The 18,984-nt window shown below is 54.9% G+C and overlaps 7 protein-coding genes and 1 non-coding gene across 8 annotated transcripts; 4 read left to right on the top strand and 4 right to left on the bottom strand.

Moving 5' to 3' along the window:
* Positions 1–956: 956 nt before the first annotated feature.
* On the top strand, positions 957–2,851 carry SODALDRAFT_352764 (hypothetical protein; the record flags this gene model as incomplete). The annotated part of the gene is made up of 3 exons (XM_028613608.1): positions 957–1,116; positions 1,180–1,423; positions 1,488–2,851. 3 exons carry the CDS (start codon positions 957–959, stop codon positions 2,647–2,649), a joined length of 1,566 nt encoding a protein of 521 aa, XP_028463699.1. The 3' UTR covers positions 2,650–2,851.
* Positions 2,852–3,359: 508 nt separating this feature from the next.
* Positions 3,360–5,995, bottom strand: SODALDRAFT_328280 (D-xylulose kinase). Its single transcript, XM_028610651.1, has 3 exons — positions 5,559–5,995; positions 4,995–5,455; positions 3,360–4,798 (listed from the first exon to the last, which is right to left on the bottom strand). Exons 1-3 carry the CDS (start codon positions 5,620–5,622, stop codon positions 3,524–3,526), a joined length of 1,800 nt encoding a protein of 599 aa, XP_028463698.1. The 5' UTR covers positions 5,623–5,995; the 3' UTR covers positions 3,360–3,523.
* Positions 5,996–6,855: 860 nt separating this feature from the next.
* Positions 6,856–7,472, bottom strand: SODALDRAFT_53473 (hypothetical protein). The gene has a single exon (XM_028615457.1). The coding sequence runs from the start codon at positions 7,269–7,271 to the stop codon at positions 6,954–6,956; it is 318 nt and encodes a 105-aa protein (XP_028463697.1). The 5' UTR covers positions 7,272–7,472; the 3' UTR covers positions 6,856–6,953.
* Positions 7,473–8,093: 621 nt separating this feature from the next.
* SODALDRAFT_282672 (hypothetical protein) lies at positions 8,094–9,407 on the bottom strand (the record flags this gene model as incomplete). Its single annotated transcript, XM_028608351.1, has 2 exons — positions 8,094–8,743; positions 8,837–9,407. The coding sequence occupies 2 exons, from the start codon at positions 9,405–9,407 to the stop codon at positions 8,094–8,096; spliced, it is 1,221 nt and encodes a 406-aa protein (XP_028463696.1).
* A 1,653-nt stretch (positions 9,408–11,060) lies between these two features.
* Positions 11,061–12,920, top strand: SODALDRAFT_328278 (Sir2 family protein). Its single transcript, XM_028610650.1, has one exon. It carries the CDS (start codon positions 11,272–11,274, stop codon positions 12,478–12,480), a length of 1,209 nt encoding a protein of 402 aa, XP_028463695.1. The 5' UTR covers positions 11,061–11,271; the 3' UTR covers positions 12,481–12,920.
* On the bottom strand, positions 12,565–13,711 carry SODALDRAFT_381170 (hypothetical protein; the record flags this gene model as incomplete). The annotated part of the gene is made up of 4 exons (XM_028615153.1): positions 12,565–12,744; positions 12,833–13,281; positions 13,443–13,527; positions 13,606–13,711. Coding segments are annotated over 4 exons (819 nt in total), but the record flags the coding sequence as incomplete, so codon positions are not given.
* A 61-nt stretch (positions 13,712–13,772) lies between these two features.
* On the top strand, positions 13,773–13,858 carry SODALDRAFT_t180. Its single transcript has one exon. It is a non-coding gene; the product is annotated as a tRNA-Ile (tRNA).
* Positions 13,859–14,306: 448 nt separating this feature from the next.
* On the top strand, positions 14,307–18,984 carry SODALDRAFT_381169 (TPR-like protein). Its single transcript, XM_028615152.1, has 2 exons — positions 14,307–14,604; positions 14,673–18,984. The coding sequence occupies exons 1-2, from the start codon at positions 14,486–14,488 to the stop codon at positions 18,820–18,822; spliced, it is 4,269 nt and encodes a 1,422-aa protein (XP_028463693.1). The 5' UTR covers positions 14,307–14,485; the 3' UTR covers positions 18,823–18,984.

Below are 18,984 nucleotides of genomic sequence, written 5' to 3'. Positions count from 1 at the left end.
TTGCTGGCCTCTAACTTCCCTTCGTTCATAACTCATCTCCAGCCTATGCCCAATACCAGGTCAGTTCTACACCCCTATCCACCACTGCCATAACCACGATCGTCTTCCCAAGTGTTTACGCTGTTTACTGTTCTGACAACCTCTTGCATTCTAGCTGTCTAACTTGCATCTCCGTGATTTCAAACAAGCCGCCCTGTCACTCGGAGTAAGTTGAATCTTCTTCATAACATACAGATAACGACCTGTTCCCGTATAAGGTACCCTCACTTTCACTTGACTTGACGCAGACGGGGTTTTATGCTTCGTATATCAACAAAAACACTCTATACCTCTGTCTAGTGTCTGCAAGTCTTTCTTCTTCCTCGCGTGACTTCCCAGAACATAAAGAATCAACTCTCTGTGTTCCTTCCTTTATTTTGATGCCCTAAACACATGCCTTGTGCTTCCTTCCCTCAGTTCCCTTTCTTCTACACGTTGTCCCTCCCTTCTCTTTCCTTTCTTCTTTGGGAAATTGCGTGCCTGCCGTCGGTTAATATAAAGTGCTCCGGTCATATCCTGTTTCGTGCCTGCCTGTTTATGGCCCTATCTTCGGCACACTGGTTTATTTTCCCTTGCCCTCTTATGCCTATCCTATCTTTACCTCCTCTCCCTCTTCTTCTATCTCTTTTCTCTACTCCCCTATCACCGCTCACTCTCTTTATCCAGTTCCCTCTCCTCTCTCTTTATTTACTCTGCTATTCACTCACTTGCCCATAAATCTTCTATCACACATCACGCACAACTCCATAACCACGCACCATCACCTGGTTAATCATTATCCGAGCAGATAAGGTAACCTGACCCAAGGGGTGAGCCATCGAAAGTAAGTCTTGTTTCCCACTGTTCCCACCTCTCTTACTTTGTGCTCAGTGCTCACAGATATTCTGCGATTCCAACAGATGAATTACGGAACTGAAATGGGCTCTTTTCCTGACCAGGGAGAGAAGGGCCTCTCGCAGAATGATGCTCTTGTTCGTTATCGGAAGAAGACGCCTGCTGTCTCCCGTTGCTGTGTCATCGTCCTCGCCATTGAGTTCCTCATTGTAATTGCCCTTGGAGTTGGACTCATCATCTCCGGTTCGTCAAGAAGGCTCCCAGTCCCATATTCTGAAAAACTGGCCTCCTCTAACTTGAAGCCAGCTTTTCCCATGACTCCTGCCAGCACTTCCACTGTGACTGAGGATCTTGATGTTGCCCAGCTCATGGTTCGGGCCCTCAATGCTGGTAATCACACTTACGGCTTCCCCAATGCCACCCGCGCTACCCATTTTCCCCATGGAACCGGCAACCCAGTTGAAGTTGTTACCTTGACCTCGACCCTGAACCAGATTAAGACTGTCACCGCTGCCCCCTTTGATGAAGTCGAGACCCAGACTACCTCCACGTGAGTCTGTCCCTCATGTTAAGATCCGCCTGTTCGGTCACTGACAGATATAACGTATTAATAGGCGGCTCAACACCACTGTCATTACCGGCCAAGTCATGGAAACCGTTGTGGGCAGCACCGTTACTCACCATGGGGACATCAGCCTGACGAGTGCCATTTCTGTTGTGATTGCCACCGTGACTGTCACTGAGGACCAAATCCCGTCTCCCACTGAGACTGCCATTCTTTCCGCGAATCCCGCCAATGCTACCATCTCGGGTACTGGACAGGAGACCTGGAGCGACACCACGGTGACATTCACCCCCACTGTCACCTTGACCCGTACGGTCACTGAGGATCATCCTCTTGTCAAGTCTAACACCACCGGCTCTGGGGTCGTCTCGACGATCGAGTCTACCACTACCGTCGTCGGTAGCACTAGTACCATCCACATCACACGAGATAACACCGTCTACACTACCCTCATGCCCCAGTCGACTGAGCATCCTGATGATGAATCTGAGCTTTCCGGGACGGTCTACATCACCGTCACTCAGACCGTCACTCCCACTGCCACGGAAGCCAAGACCACTGGCATTTTCAAGCCCTTTGGCCAGGACAAGGAGCCCAGCACCGTGACGTCGACCATGACCGACTGCTCCACCGAGGTTGGGGTCCTTGAGGCTCCTGAGGTCAACACTGAAGTGACCACCCCCGTGATCGGTGGCTACACTACTACCGTTGGCGTTGAGGTCACGGTTACAGTTCACCCGGCCAACCAAACTTCCCCTCGCTCCGAGACGGTCACATTTACGACTCCCGTCACTTACATCCCTCCCAGCGATGTTGTCGCCGTCACGGAGCACCATACCATCACCCACACCGAGATGGTCACCCGCACCATCCTCGCGACCGTCAACGGCTCCGTCATTGAGCAGGAGACGGCCGAGGCCGAGCTTAGCCAGGAGCTGGTCACCATCACCCGCACCGTTACCCTGACCGGCGCCTCTGACCACGCGGTCACGCCTGTTCCCGTCTTCCCCAGGGCGAACGGCACTACCATCACCACGCTCCTCTCGACCGGGACGTCCGGTCCGGCGATGTCCTTCTCCAATGCCACCACCACGACGGCCGTTCTGGTCTCCGGTGGTGAGAAGCGGGCTGAGCTTTTCGGTGTCGGTGTCGGAGGCGGGGCTTACTTCTCCTCCATCGTCATTGTCGCCGCCGCGGCCCTTCTGCTCTAAAATCCAGAGGAACGGGAACCTCCCTGAGTCTTTGCCGTTCTCGTCCATAGTCGTCTCACTATCATCTTTTTTTTCTTCTTTTTTCTTCTTTTTCTTCTTTTTCTTCCTTTCGTCAACGCCATCGGATTTCGATCCAGTCTCGACGATTTGAATTCTGGGGCGTTTGGGCTACGGATGACCAGGAAAACAGGAGGTAGCATTTTCCCGGCGGGATACTTTTGACTCATTTTGCTTGCTTTTATTTTCACTCGCCCATTTGCTTTGTACATGGATCCTTTCCCAAAAAAAATGGCTGGTGATCTCTGGAGGTTTACGGAATGTAGGAAAAAGCAAGACTCGAGGCTCCGCTCCATGCGTCGAGGGCTATGGGGGGTTTCTCTCTTCTTTTTGGGCTTCCCTTCTTCATACCTTGGAACTTAGTATGGGAGACTCGATGACTTCTACTGAGTTGATGGGGACAGGTTAGGAAATTATTTCAGGCCCTGGGAGGACGAGAAACCTCAGCCCCTAATACGAGCACTAGTCTTGATAACTCTTTGTGATGCACAGTGTGATGTGATATCCAAGCTTCATGGAGTTGAATTGGTTCATGAACCTGTCATGGTAAATTCGGTTTGCTCAAAAGGTGTCGATGCGATACATTGCGAATCGATTCCTTACATTATGTACTATGATTTTGATTGTCGACAGTATACGTTGTGAGTAGGTAAAGCGCGCGAGAGAAGTTGTCATCAGGCAAAGAAGATCAGAATGAACCAAAAAGGAGATCTAATTTTAAGATTAGCAACGCCTCTAAATCATTACTACCAGTCATGCACCGTCCCATGAGCCCATGCAATTTCCACCCATCCGTCCATGCCAAGCTTTGCGAGACTTAATTCTTAGCAACCTCGAGAATGCGCTTCTCCATCTCCTCGAAAGCCCCCACCACCTTGCCGTACCGCTCGAAAACGCCGGGGCGGTAGCCGACATCGACCTTCTCGACAGCCTCATCCCCGCGCCACCGCTTGCCAATGAGGTCGTCGAACGTCTCGTTCTCATCGCGTCGCTCGAGGGCCCAGACTGCCTTGTAGGCGCCGCCCAAAGCGCAGGCGTTCCCGCCGACGTCGAGGCGATACACGCCCTCCGCGCCGCCGAGCACGGAGCCGAGCACCTGCGCGATGGCCGGGTTGAGGGAGCCGCCGCCGACGAGGTAGATCCTGCGCGGCTGGGCAGGGAGCGTGGGCTTGTCGTCGTCGGCGGAGGAGGACGAAGCGCCTCGCGGTTCGACGAGGGCTTGCGAGCGGAGGCGCATGGAGAGGCCCTGCGACTCGACGAGGATGCGGGGGTCGACCTTGGGGTCCCACGGTTCTTTGCTTTCCTGCAGCGTAGAGAGGTCGCCGGACGGAGCGACGGTGTACCGCCACGTGCCGGCGCGGATGTTGGGGACGATTTCCGGGCGATTGAAGTACAGGCCCATCTTGGCCTTGGGGTCGGCTCCGACGGGGTTCCCCTCGTTGTCGACGGGGAGGTCAAGGGCGGGGGTGTCGAGGACGCACTTGTTGAATTCGTCCCAGGGCGTGCTGTCGGGTCCCTGAGGCTTGGGTAGACGGTCACGGACGGTCTCTCGGGCGAGGCCGCCGTTTTTATAACACAGCATGAACATGTACTGGCCCGGCGTGCAAGGGTGGTTCATAAAATGGTAGGACTCGTCCGGCTGGTAGACGGGGGTGATCATGAGGAAGGTGGAGCTCGTTCCAAGGCTGACGATGGCGTCGAGGGGGCGAAGGGGCAGGGCGAGAATGGTGGCGGGGTTGTCGCCGGTGAAGGGAGCGATCTGACAGTCGGGGTGGAAGCCGTAGCGGGCGCGGAAGTAGGGTGCGATGGCGCCCATGGAGCCGCCTCCGTCGAGGCGGGGTTCTCCCAGCCGCTGACGCAGGCCGGCGGCTTCCGATTCACCACCGGCAGCGAGGGCGAGCAGAGGTTCGGACCAGGCCTTAGCCTGGATGTCCCACAGGTTCATGCCGCCGACGTCGCCAATGTCGAGGGGAGCAATGGAGCCAAGGAAGATGGAGGCGAGGAAGGAGGAGACGAGGGAGATACGGGACGTCGCAGCGTACATTTCGGGAAGCTTCTCGCGGAGGCGCATGATTTGGGTGCCGGTGAAGCGCTGGTATTACATTAGTTGAGCTGTTTCTCACTACTACACGGTCTTTACCCGCTGTCCCTCTCATCTCCCTGAGTGAGCCCTCTGTGAGAGGGGCGGATACCACCGGAGAACGGGAGAGAAGACGGCGAGACAGCGGCAGCAACAACAGCGAAAGAAGGGGGGGGAGGGGGGCAAGGAAGAACATGGAGGAACATACATGATGAGCAGAGCTGCCAGTCACCTCGGCCAGTCTATGTGCGCTTCCCAAGGCAGCATCGAAGCGATCACACTGTGCCTGAGTACTGCCATCCTGCCAGTTGGGAGCGAATGGATGGGAGAAGGCGTCTGTTAGCTGGTCGACGAGGCCCTTGGGTTCCTTCTCATCCCACTTCAAGCCGGCGAGGAGGGACTCGGCGTCGCGACTCCAGTAGGTGCTCCCGTGCTGCTGGCACGAGCCGCTGATGCCACGGATGCGGCCAAGGCCACCCGGGGTAGCATCGCGCAGGCGAGCGAGGACGAGGTCAATAGATTCGAGCCAGAGGGCGACGGGAGCGAAGACCCCGTTCTCAGCCTCGTTGACGAGAACACCCTTGCGGATCTTGTATTTGGAACCGAAATCTGCATCAAAATCGACCTTGACTTCGGAGACGACGTGGAGGTCGGATTGGACGAGGATGGCTGGGAGAGAGACGTCAGCCACGGTTGTCCCATACGGGACGAAGGCAGGGCGGTTCCATTGGAGACTTGAGAGTCGAGGCTGGTGACGGTACCCCTCACGTACCTTTGAGCTGCTGGGTCGACAGGTCAAGCCCCAGGTAAAGAGGACCTTCCTCGCCTTGGGACATGGTCGCGAGGGTGTTGCAACGGGTGTAGCGGGAATTCGATGTTTTCTATGATCCGAACTGTCTATTAAGAAGGCGGAAGAGCTATGTGACGGGGACACGGCTCTGACTGGTTCTAATCACAGCAGCCCGTGGGAACTGTGTAATTCGGTATTGATAAATTTAGGAATTTGCCTCGGATCCTCACGATAGTCACGATGGTGTTGTGTTGTGCCTGTGCCTGTCGAAGGGGTAAAAAGAGAGCGGGGGAGGGGTAGAATCAAATAAATACGAGCAAGATCACAAGGTAGCTAAGGTATGGAATCGTATCGATAGACCAAGCCCTTCTTGGAAGAGGGGGGTTTGTATTCCAATTCGTAAGGTACGGGGTACTACGGGCTGATGCTTCTTCTCAAAGTCAAGCGGTCTACCTACAACGTACGTAATGACACAACCCATCATCATCGTGACGCGTGGGGGGGAAGGGGTTTAACTTGGTACGTGAAAAAGGGAGGGTAGAATTGAATTGGGGTAGGCGGGGTCTGTCTCTCCCTATTATCCAGGGGTGTGGATACCGTAGTGGGCTCTGCCTCTCGATAAGAGACGAAACGAAATAAGGTATCCGTAATATTGGAGAACCAACTTCGTATATTACGAGGAAATATTTGTAGGGAAACGTCTTCTGTACGGAGTTGTTAGGAAGGGTTGGGGAACTGAGGTTGACGTCGGCCCTACGAGGAGGTTCATCGATGTAATTCTACTTTGTCCTACAGTACCTTACCTTACCTTACCTTACCTTACATTTCGAACCCCTCGCCACCTGTGTACATTTACATCGTACGTCCACTTCTCTGTACACGTGTACAACACGAGTTTTATTCAGGGGGCAAAGGAGGAAGCCAATAAGTAGGCCGGACCCAGTTGTGATTACCGTTCCACGAAGTCAAAGGAAAGATGCTGGGCAGAATTGGACGACGTTCGATTTTTGAAATCAATCCTACGGATAGAACGGAACGCTCTTGATCCGTTCAACGGTCTGAAGCGTCGATTACGGACGCCCGCTTATTTCAATCGTCGTCGGCTTTGCTACATAACCGTTAATAACTCGTATCGGGATAGCAAGAGCTCGACGGAAGTCAAATTCTTATCCTTCCTATTCCCAAGTCGTTGAACTTTGAGAATAGCCTAAATAAAAAAACTCTGTTCTCAAGCCGAATCGGGTCTTTTCACGACTCCTTTTCGCTTCGCGATGGACTTCTCCCTTCGTACGAGTAATACGGAGCACTCCGTACCTTTTCGCCCAACCCCCATAGCTCTCCAAATCAACCGGACCAATAGCATTGCGTTCCTTCATTTCATCCGCGTGACAGCGCGTGCTCCGGGTTCTCCAGAGTAGAGGCTAGACCATTTCCGCAGGATAAATACAACTGTAAGAGGGAGAAGAAGAGGAGGTGAAGATGATATGCTTCTTTGCCGGAGCGATGTCGAGGGAGACAGCTATCCGGTGGTACGGAAAAGTAGGATGCCAAGGAGAAAAAGTGCAAAAGGGAGAGTCCAGAAAATAGCTTCCTTTGGAGAGCTGAGGTGAGAGATAGCAAGGAGTTCAGCAACAACAAAGTGTAAGGCACGCAAGAAGGCGGGAACCTCGTCCCCGAACGTGACAAGAAAGACATTGGACCATATTATTGGGATTCCATTTGTACCTAGGGAGTACCCGCCGGGATAATCAGTGTACGAAGTAATTTGGGACTTCCCTGTGCTCGTGGTCCTGTCCCAAGCAAGCGAAGCGAGAAGCTTGCTTTGTGGAGCCGCAACCCCCGAGTTGGGAGAACCCTTAGTTCTGAATTATATATATATATATATATATATATATATATATTGTTTTTCCCTTATTGCCTCCGGGGAAGGCCTGTCCTGGCCTATTCTCTCCCGCTCTCCCGCTCACCTACAAATCTTTAATAATGACCTTCGGTAAATAACACGCCTGAAACACCGTTCTTCCAAGTCTTGACACCAGCTTCAAGACTCGCATCGGACGCAGCATAGATTTGACTGTCGGAACGTCCGGATAGATGATCAAAAGTTGAAGAAAAGAGGGGTAAATCCCCAATGGGATATGTGGGAGGGATTGGGATAGGAAATGAGGGAGGGATCACAACCTTTCAACTTGCGACCCATTGCTTCCGTTTTCCCCTCTTAATTCAACACCCATCATCTGTCACACCCCTCTCTTCATATCTATTCTGGGTCTCTTCTGACAAGCTTGGTAGCTGTGGGTATCACACCTCTCAAGCCGCCTTCTGTCCTCGGTCCTATTCTCTGCGGTAAATCCTCCCAGTGTATCTGTGGATTTGGATATCGTTGTGCTCAAAGGAGCGCATGTTTTTTTCTTCCTCCTTTCTTTCTTTCTCTCTTTTCTGCAATCTTAACCCTAGCCCCGCATGCGCGAGGGGCACCTCTAGCCGCCAAAAGATGACAGGATATCGAGTTCGACCTTACGAATGCTTATCATGTCCGTTGCTCTTGCTGTGTCCATTCTGCTCGTGGTGGTCGTGGTCGTGATCGTGGTCGTGGTCGTGCTCGTCTTCGGGTTCCGGGCTCTCCCTCGGGCTGACATTGCCCGGGATGTACTCGTCAAACTTGCGCGCAACCGGCGCGTCCTTGGGCACGTATCGCACCCTTACCTTCCGCACGCCCCGGACCTTGGACCCCAACTGCGTCCGGACCGCCTCTTCCACCTCCCGCACCTGCTCCACCGTCCAGTCGCCCGGCACGGCCAGCTCGACGTCGACCAGGTAGTTCTGCCCCGACTTGACGCCCGAGACGTCCCGGACCTCGACATCGCGCCGCGCGCCCTGCGCCTCTAGGCTCCTCTGCACGTTCTTCCGCACGGACCCCTTGATCTCGTCGTCGATGCTGCGGTCGGCCAGCTCGTACAGCGCGCTGACCGTGTTCTCGGCGCCGGCCTTGATGACCAGCAGCGAGATGAGCAGGCCGCCCACGGGGTCAAGCCATGCGGCGTTGTGGAGCATGTTCGCGCCCAGGACCACGGCTAGCGTCACGATCCCCGTCAGACCGTCGACTCGGTGATGGACGGCGTTGGAGGCTAGGACGGATGATTTCCGTTCGCGTGCGACTTTCATGGCTGTTTTCCACCCCCGACGAAATCCACCGGTCAGCGGATGCCAGAAAAAGGGTGGTATGGAGGGAAAGGAAGGCTGAGGGGGGTTGGACGTACTCGCACGGTATAGCCATTCCTTGATAGCCACAGTTCCAGCGGCCAGCCAGGCTGCGTGTAGACTTGGGGCGCCATGGCCATGATCGTGACCGTGACCGTGGCTGTGGCCGTGGTGCATGTGGGCAATGGTCTCAGCTGCCGAGGCAGGGTCCAAGAAGAAGTGCGCGTACAAGGTCACGAGACTGCTCCAGCACATGAACAGCCCTCCGGTGAGTAGCATGCTAGACACGCCCAGAGAGCCCAAGCTCTCGATCTTTCCGAAACCGGAGGGGAACGCGTCGGTCGGGGGCTTGAGACTCCATGACACAGTGGCCAGCGTCAGGATGTCGGACGCCAGATCCGTTAAGCTGTGCCATGCGTCGGCCACGAGGGCTTGGGATCCGAACATGTAACCGCCGCCTCCCTTCACCAGGGCCATACCCAGGTTGGAGTACAGGCCGATCCTTGTAATCCGTACGCCGGCATCGTTCTTGTTGGTCGAGGTCAGGTACACATTATCATGATGATGATGGTGGTGGTGGTGGAAAGGGCCACCGTGGGCGCGTGTCTGGCCGACAGAAGATCCGGCCATGGCCGTTCGAGGCAAGCGAGTAGAAGGCCTAAGAGGTTGTGGTCGCGACGACGATGCAAAAGCACGAATGAATTCGCGACGGAAGGGGTCGGTCTTGGTTGGGGAAGCTGCTGGAGGAGTCAAAGACGGATGGCGTGATAAGAGAGAGCGATAAGTTGGAAAATAAGTAGTGAAAGAAAATGCGGAGGGAGAGGATGACGACCGAGTTTGGGAGATTCGGCGGGCGCTTGACCGGTAGACAGCGTGCAGGGATTGTGGCGGCGGATGCGGTTGAGGTGGCCTCTGGCACGACCAAGAAACGGGGTGTCGCGTGCAGGTGCAGGTGGAGGAGGAGGAGGAGCAGGAGATGGAGATGGAGATGGAGGGCACGCTTTTGTTTCGGAGGACGGGCCTCCAGATGGACGGATCCAGCTGGCGTTGGGCTGGGACGGAGTTCCGGGTAGTGGAAGTTTTACCAATCTTTCCAGTTTTACCAGTTCTTTTAGTCGTAGTTGTAAATGCAAGGCCAGAAGACGCAGAGGGTGTGTGGCTTTCCGACGAGTGCCGTTCAACCATCGAATCCAGGCGAGTTGCACTGAAGCTCGAGTAGTCTGGGCAACGGTGTGGGCGTAATTTAGTGGGTGCCTGTGCCTGAGCTCCAATGCGTGTGTAGTGTGTGCAGATTCCAGTGGCAGTGGCACAACCGTTTATTCCAGCCACTGTCAGCGCTCTGGTCGCTCGCGCATGGAACGGGGTAATCGGGCCTGGGCATCGGACGCTTCGAATCTCAACTCCAAGTGAAGTGCGTGACTGGAATGTTAAAAGGCCTCTAGAACGCCTGCCATGGACGAGAGCAACCGACATTGCTGCCTCTTGATATCAAGGCAGGTAGACAGACGGGTTGGTATGTAAGGTAAGGTAATGAGTGATAACCCAAGCCAAGGTACAATGGTTTACAATTGAGCTGTCCGGGATTGAGGGATTGAGGGATTGAGCTATGACAGGTGGACATGGGGTAAGCGGGTCCAGGGGGGTGACGGGGGTGAGGGCGCCCGGAATAACAGAAAGCGGAAAGCTGTTGTCGTGTTGCTCATCGAACATCGATCGACCTGGATAAGGTAGAGACTAAATGATTCAAGGAAGGAGGGATTGAGAGAGAATGTATTCTACACTGGTGGGGGGAAAAGCTGGGAATGTGAACAGAATGGTAAGAATCAAATATACCTAGGGAATAAAATGGGATTGTGCATAGGTCGATACCTGAAAAGATCAGATCATCCGTGTGTCTGTATGGAGTGAATTTTTTTAATTAATTACACAAAAAGCCTGTGTCTCCCCAACGTCTATTTTCGGGAGCTTCGGAATAAAAAGGCAGGTACCGTAGTCTCTGAAGTACAGAGAGCATTGAATTGATTGCAGCTTTTCGACACACGCTGTACCTAGGTAACTTGGTACGAAGTACCTGCACTCTGTAGCTTTTCATCAGCTTGCCCCAGAAACCGTTAATAGGTAAGGTCGGGAGACGTCTATCCAAATCCTTATCAGCCCAGTGCTGTTATACGTGTATTTCTCCGTAGCATGTACGAAGTACCTCGAAGTCCAGAGCTTTGTCATCCTTTACCTGATGACGGCCTTGATCTTTTAGTCTCTGCTCAATTCTCAACGGTCAAAGACAACTACAGTAGGCCCAGGGTACTACCTACCTAGGTAGTTATATTTCTGACCTCACCACGTTTAGATCTTGGTTTGAATATTGGCGATTTATATCAATACAGAGTCTTATATTACCACTTCATACCGGCCGCCTTATCGCGAATGATACCGAGTGTCCTTGACCCTACTTCAGCCAACCTCAACTCAACTCACATATCCCACCTCGTTCCCAATGCGCAAGCCTCCCGTTCGCATACCTTACACAGACGCCCTTGCACCGCCAACCATTGTGCCGAGAAACGCAAACACCTTCCCTGGTGCCCTGGCAGCCCTCCAAAACTTCTTCTCCGCACCGCCCCGACCTGGCCTTTCGCCTGGTGCTGTCGTCCTCTCTGGCGCCGGCCTCTCGGTTGCCAGTGGCCTGGCCGACTACCGGGGCGTCAAGGGAACCTACCGCGTGAACAAGACGTACAGGCCCATCTATTACCACGAGTTCCTTGGCAACCACGAGGCCAGGAAACGTTACTGGGCGAGGAGTTTCTTGGGCTGGACTACCCTACGTAAAGCTGCCCCCAACCCCGGACACTACGCCATCCGGGACCTGGCCGACCTGGGCCTCGTCCGGAGCGTCATCACCCAGAACGTCGATTCCTTCCATTCCAAAGCACACCCGTCCCTGCCCACACTCGAGCTCCATGGCTACCTCCGCTCCACCGTCTGTGTGACCTGCAGTTCCGAGTACCCGCGAGACACCTTCCAGAACGAACTGGCCAGGCTCAATCCTCCCTGGGCGGATTTCCTGGCCGAGGTGCTCGCCTCCGGGGCTCTCGATACCGAGGACCCGGCGGAACGCGAGACCAAGGGCATCCGGACCAACCCCGACGGCGACGTCGACCTGCCAGGCGCCCCTTACATGTCGTTCAGGTACCCGGCCTGCCCCAAGTGTCTCGCCCATCCGCCATCTGCCCCCGATGGCTCCACACACGTCGTCCAAGTGGACCACGACGGTGCCTGGAAGCCCACCAGCACGGGCGGCGTCCTGAAACCCGCCGTCGTCATGTTCGGCGAGAACATCGCCGGCCACGTAAAGACAGCCGCGGAGGAGGCAATCGACGCGGCTGGTAAGCTCCTCGTGCTCGGCACGTCCTTAGCCACGTACTCGGCTTGGCGGCTGGCGAAGAGGGCGTTGGAGCGGCGCATCCCCATCGCCATCGTCAACATGGGCGGGGTTCGCGGAGAGGATCAGCTCTATTCCACCGTCGACTGGACGCAAGCAGGGGAGCAGAGGGTTCGAGTGGAGTTTTCTACCGACACACTACTACCGGCTTTGGTTGACCAGCTACGACAGTCTTCTTCTAGAAGCGCGAGTGTTTCTACATCAGCAGCGGAGATGGAGGCTGAGAGGAACAACCGCGCGATGTTCAAGAACATGTCATCATAGCACGTCTCGCTCGGGGAAGAATAGAGCGTCCCCCAATGTTACACCATTTCATTGTATATTGGCGAACCTAAAAGAAGGTCGATATGCCGGTTTCTTGTGTTCGCGTTTTGATCGCCTTAGTCTTCGCCTCGGTAGGTTGCGGTTCTGACGTTTGTTCTGGCTTGGACCTTGTGGTTGGCTCGTTGTTGTTGCTGCTGCTGCTGCTCCGGGAGCGCTCCTTTCGCTGACTGCGTGTCACATCGTCGCGCTCAATCTCGCGGAGAACTAAAAAAGAAGAAAAAAAAATCGCCTCATGTGTTAGCAGAGACTTGATCCCCATGCACAACTCCCTCACGTTCTCATCTCGTCCTACCTTCGGCCCAGTCCTGTTCCTTGTCCGGATTCCCCGTCCCTAAGACCTTCTCGACATCCACCCTTTCCCCCCTCTGTATCCTCTCAATGACCTCCCGGAGCAAGCCGATGCGCACATCAGACTGGCGCATAAAAGTTTCGAACGACTGCCTTAGCGAGATGAGGTTGATGGACATGGACCCTATGAGGAGGAAAATGACAATGTAGAAGGTCGCCGGGTTCCATTCCTTCGATTGGACCTTTTTAGCCTTGACACGCTTGATCATCGGGTCGTCGGGCAGCTTCTCCTCCGGTCGGAACGGTTTCGGGATGAGAGACTTCCAGAACTCGGGCTGCGCGATCGTCGGCATAGAGCTCGAGTAGCGCGGCAAGAGAAGCAGGGGCGCATGTGCAGGAAACGACGAAGCGAGAAGGGCGGTTCGGAGTTGCGGCGGGGCTGCGAGCAGCCTTCTTGCTAAGTTTCGATCCATTGCCCGAGGTCTCGGTGCTAGTGATCAATATGCGAGATGGTCGAGGATAACGTAGCGAGAACTAATGGTTTGGCATGGTAGGCAATTCCTGAGGAAAAGGGGTTTCGGGAGTCGTGAGAGAAAGTCTTCCCCATCTCTCACCCAGGTCGTGGCTGGTGTGGCTGGTGTGGCGAGTTGTAAGTTGTATGCAGTGCGTAAGCCACAGCCCGGACGTGGTCTGAGCTCGCTGGATGTACTCCGTAATTTCACTTGAATAAGCCACTACCTTATACAAAGTTGTAGGTTTGTGGCGCTATCCATCAACCTTTCTTTTCGTCTCCCAATTTCGAGACATCGTTGTTCAACAGCGCCAGGACAGCCCGTTGAACACCATATAAAGCCAAGTGTGAATGGACGTGGGCGCCGTACATCTCGATGGGATGTCTTCTCCTGACGCTATAGTCGTATTACCAAGGCGAGCTTCCCATCGGCGGTCCCATAGCTCAGTTGGTTAGAGCGTCGTACTAATACCAAATCGTCTCATGCGAAGGCCGAGAGTTCGAGCCTCTCTGGGACCAGCCTATCATTGCTTTTTGCTTTTCATTCCCCCTTTTCCTCTTTTTGTCTCTATTTAGAAGGGGGCGTGCCTTTCCCACGTCGCAGTCGGCGGTGATAGGGAGAGCGAAGAATGGCTTGTCTCTGCCGGCCGGGGTTTGTTGAACAGTTGATCAGACGGATAAAGCGCAACGGGGCAGCAAAGTCCTTCGTCGCTAAAAGGTACTTTACCGTAATAACCTATCGGAACAAACAGCCCTTCAACAACGGGAAGAATCTGACGTAAGCACATCAAACGTCATGAGAGAGAGAGTACGGATAGTCGCCTTAGTCACGTAGAGGTAGGTACTAGGTACCCAGGCAGCTTCACACCCGAGAGCTTCCACAGCTTCTGCAACTTCAACAACCTTTTATTCCAACTCCTAGGAATAGAGAGCCAACACGTCTCGCCGCAACTGCCTGGCTAGTCGGCTACTCTTAACTGATTACTCAGTATTTCGCCTTCGCTGAAAGGTTTCCCCGATAGGGGTGTGCCATGCCGGAGCATTCCTTGGAAACGTCTCATCACTCATCGCTCGTCGCTCAACCCCTCGATTCACCCACCCCCGAATGAAAGCTGTGATCAAGTCTAAGCTTCACACACTGCCAAGATGTCGAGTGTCAAGGCCCAGCTGAAGTCCATAGCCGATTCCGTTAAACAATCTAAATGGGACGATGCCGCCCAGAAAGCCAATGACTTGCTCGAGACAGAGCCACGGAACCACCAAGCGTATTGATTTTCCTTCCATCCATTCTGTTGCCTCGTATGATTGTTCTCGCGCTAAATCATGTGCATAGAACCATATTTCTTGCTTTTGCACTCGACAAGAAGAACAGGTTGGACGAGGCCGAGAAAGCCTACAAGTCAGCCGCATCCCTCAAGCCTCAAGATAGCCAGGCATGGCAAGGCGTCATTAAGCTCTACGAGAAGCAGGGATCCACGAAGGTGTCCCGCTACCGAGAAGCTGCTTTGAGTCTGGCGGCCATTTGGCACCAGGCCAACGACATGTACAAGTGCCAAGATGTCATTGATAAGTTCATCGACTTCGTCAAGGTCCACGGCGACCGAGTGCAGTACGTCGAAGCCCTCGAAGTTATCCTCCCCGAGAGCCCCATATATGCCGCCCTGGAAGGCCGCGTGCCGCACCCGGCCAAGACGTACGACACCATGGCCCAGATCATAGAAACCGAAGAGAAGAAACGTATCAACACTCTCATCGGAGAACGGAGGACAAGGATCGGCGCACGCATCAATGAAGTCACCAGCGAAGTCAAGCGTGAAGTTCTGGGACAGAGCAAGCTACCCAACATCTACCAGCAGCTCATAAATTGGACCAACGATGATGATACCCGCCGTCGGTACGAGGAGAAGCTCCTCCAGTGGTGGTATGAGTGGCTCCTTGTGGCGCAGGCAGGCGAGAAAAAAGCCGGTGCGCTGCAGATGGTGCAGCGTCTGTCCCTCGACATGGTTATTATCAAGCATCCATTTCGGCTGGCCTGGGACATTGTCATCGACTGGAAGGACGGTGCCCAGATCAAAGAATGGGACGTCAACATTCTCCGAGAATATTGTACTTTCTTCCCGGAAAGTGACACATACAAGGTGATCACTGGCTTCTTGACGAGCAGCTTATCCCCATTCCCCAAACCTGCGCCGGCGGAATTGGAGGCCAGCGAAAGCGAGGATGAGAGCGAAGATGATGATGGAGGTGGCGTGTCTATGGTTCCCGTCACCGATCAAGATAGACTCCTCATGATGACGGACGGAATCGCCACATCGGACTCCCTCTTCGCTTATCGTCTCATGGGCGAATACTACCAGCACCTGGAGGAACACGAGAGCAACGTGGAACTGATGCGGAGAGCCTTCAGGTATCTTGAGGGGGAGAGTTCAAAGACGGGCATGGCCTTTCAAAATACCAGGGATGCATTTGCCTTGTATCTGGGAACGGCGCTCGTCTTCTATCAATCGCCTCGTCACCACAGCGAAGCCAAATCTCTATTTGAGGGCGTTCTTTCTCATGGCCGATCTTCGACGCCCGCGCTGATTGGTATTGGCCTGATATATGAGGAGGAAGAGGAGTACGATGAGGCAGTAGATTTTCTAGAACGGGCCGTTCAGAGGGATCCGACCAACATGCGTGTGAAGACCGAGGCAGCATGGGTCAAGGCCTTGAGGGGTAACCACGAGCTGGCGCGAGCGGAGCTTGAAGATGCGCTTCCCACGATTGAGAAGAAAGGCCAGCCGGCGAAAGAACTCCTCGCGTTGACACAGTATCGGATTGGTGTCTGTCTCTGGGACTTGGATACCTCGAAAGCCGCCAGGAAGAGTCGGACGGGGGCTTACGCCTATTTCCTGAACGCTCTGAAGAACGACCTAAATCTTGCCCCAGCGTATACGAGCCTCGGCGTATACTACGCGGACTATGCCAAAGATGGGAAGCGAGCCAGGCGGTGCTTCCAGAAGGCCGTGGAGCTTTCCTCGTCAGAAGTCCTCGCGGCGGAGAAACTTGCAAGGTCCTTTGCCGACGAAGGAGACTGGGACCGCGTCGAGCTCGTGGCTCAGCGAGTGGTGGACTCAGGCAAGGTCAAGCCGCCCCCGGGTTCCAAGAGGAAGGGCATCAGCTGGCCCTTTGCGGCTCTCGGCGTGGCAGAACTGAACAAGCAAGACTTCCACAAGGCCATCATTTCCTTCCAGTCGGCCTTGAGGATTGTCCCGGAGGATTACCACTGCTGGGTCGGTCTCGGAGAGAGCTATTACTCGTCCGGTCGATACATCGCAGCCACCAAGGCTATTCTCAATGCCCAAAAACTGGAAGAGACAATGGAAGCCGAGCGTCTCGGCGATACATGGTTCACCAAGTTCATGCTGGCTAATGTCAAGCGAGAATTAGGCGACTTTGATGACTCTATCGCCCTGTACCGCGAAGTTTTGGACGGCCGGCCGAGCGAGGAAGGTGTTGCCATAGCACTGATGCAGACCATGATTGAGAATGCGTTATACGGCATCGAGAAAGGCCTGTTCGGCAAATCCGTCGGGCTCGCGCTAGATACCATCGCATTCGCCTCAACGGCCGAGGCGAGCTTCAGGGGCAACTTCAATTACTGGAAGGCCCTGGGTGATGCTTGTTCAGTCTTTTCCGCAGTGCAGAGTCGGGCGGCGGATTTTCCAACCGAGACTGTGATGGGCATTTTGCAGGATTGCCCCGACAACGCGTACGAGATCCTCACTGACGTCGACAACGTCGGGATGGGCGTCATCTCCGCCAAAGGCCTCTTCTCGGAGGACGAGAGGTTCGGCGTGGATTTGACGCGGTCCATTCATGCGACGATCCTGTGCCACAAGCGGGCTGTACATGAATCTGCCGCAGACATCCACGCACAAGCCGTGGCGTACTACAACTTGGGGTGGGCCGAGCACCGGGCGCATACTTGTCTGCCCTCGAGCATCAGGAAGAAGTTGAGTGCATACCTCAAGGCTGCCATGCGCTGTTTCAAGCGGGCCATCGAGCTGGAGGCTGGCAATTCCGAATTCTGGAACGCGCTCGGTGTGGTCACATGCGAGGTCAACCCTGCAGTGGCCCAGCATTCATTCATTCGCAGTCTTTATCTTAACGAGAGGAGCCCCGTAGCGTGGACGAACCTGGGAAGCCTGGCAGTCATGCAGAACGATGTCAGGCTCGCCAACGAGGTTTTCACGAGAGCGCAGTCGACCGATCCAGATTATGCCCACGCCTGGCTCGGCCAAGCGTTCGTTGCGCTCCTGGTCGGGGAAGGCAAGGAAGCAAAGGGTCTGTTTACGCACGCGATGGAAATTGCAGAATCTTCCTCGACCTTGACGAGACGGCAGTACCCGGTGGCCGTCTTCGACCACATCCTCACGAATCCTGCGAATCTCAACGTCATGTCTCTTCTACAGCCGGTCTTCGCTCTCGGTCAACTCCAGAATCTGCGACCGCAAGACCTAGCGTACGGGCACCTGTCTACCCTTTTCCGGGAACGGTCCAACGATACTGTCAGTGCCGTCTCGACCCTGGAGCACATCTGTAGCGTACTCGAGGCCGACTACGAGCACACCGAGTCTCCCCAATCTCTCGCTCGATTCGCCCTTGCCAAGACAGACCTGGCGCGCATGTACCTTGCAACGGGACAATACGAGAAGGCCATCGAGTGCGGCGAAATGGCCATCCAGCTCTCGGACGACGAGTCAGACAACGAGCTGAACAGGGAGGAGCGCAAGAAGGCTCGCCTCTCGGCGCATCTCACCGTCGGGCTGGCGCAGTACTACAGCAACGACGTGGGCGAGTCCGTTTCCTGCTTTGAGGCGGCGCTGCGCGAGTCCGACGATAACCCGGACGCCGTATGCCTCCTCGCGCAGGTGCTTTGGGCCACGGGCACCGAGGAGTCGCGTGACAGGGCGCGCGGGGCGCTCTTCGAGGTGATCGAGAAACAGCCGGACCACGTGCAGTCGGTGTTGCTGCTGGGCGTGATCGCCCTCCTCGACGACGACGAAGAATCTGTTGAGGCGGTCGTGACGGAGCTTCGGGGCTTGCGGACCAGCCATGGTGTCTCGGCGGCCGAGCAGGAGCAGGTGGGTGAGGTGCTTGGCGCCATCGCGGCGCTGGGCAGCGGGACCGGAGCGGGAGAAGACCTCGAGGAAGACGGCGGGGAGGTCCTGACGCACATTCAGACGGATATAATGCTCTATCCGCACCTCCCGCATGGGTGGTCGAAGCTGGCGGACGCAACAGGTGAAGTGTACCCGGCGGACATGGCGCTCAAAGTGGCGATGAAGGCGATCCCGCCTAGGGGACCGTTGGATGCCGTCGACCTGGCAAAGGCGTATGCGGGAACAGGAAAGGCGGCAGATGCGCAGACGGCTATTTTCCTGGCTCCTTGGGCTCGGGATGGATGGACAGCCTTAGGGGATGCGATTTCGGGGCACTAAAAGGATAAAATATGGGAGGTCCAGGGGCGTGAAAGTACTGGATGACTGGATGACGTACGGGATAGTATGATGAATGGTCGATGTGGCTATGACTGGGATTGCCGGCGAGTGTCATGACGGTATTTTCTTTGATATTATCTTTCTCTAAAGCTAGGGAAAGCA

The sequence above is a fragment of the Sodiomyces alkalinus genome (genome assembly GCF_003711515.1).
Source record: "Sodiomyces alkalinus F11 unplaced genomic scaffold SODALscaffold_10, whole genome shotgun sequence".
In the NCBI taxonomy this organism is placed as follows: Eukaryota; Fungi; Ascomycota; class Sordariomycetes; order Glomerellales; family Plectosphaerellaceae; genus Sodiomyces; species Sodiomyces alkalinus.
The sequence above is the reverse complement of the archived record's forward strand: the minus strand, read 5'-3'. Positions and strand labels throughout refer to the sequence as shown.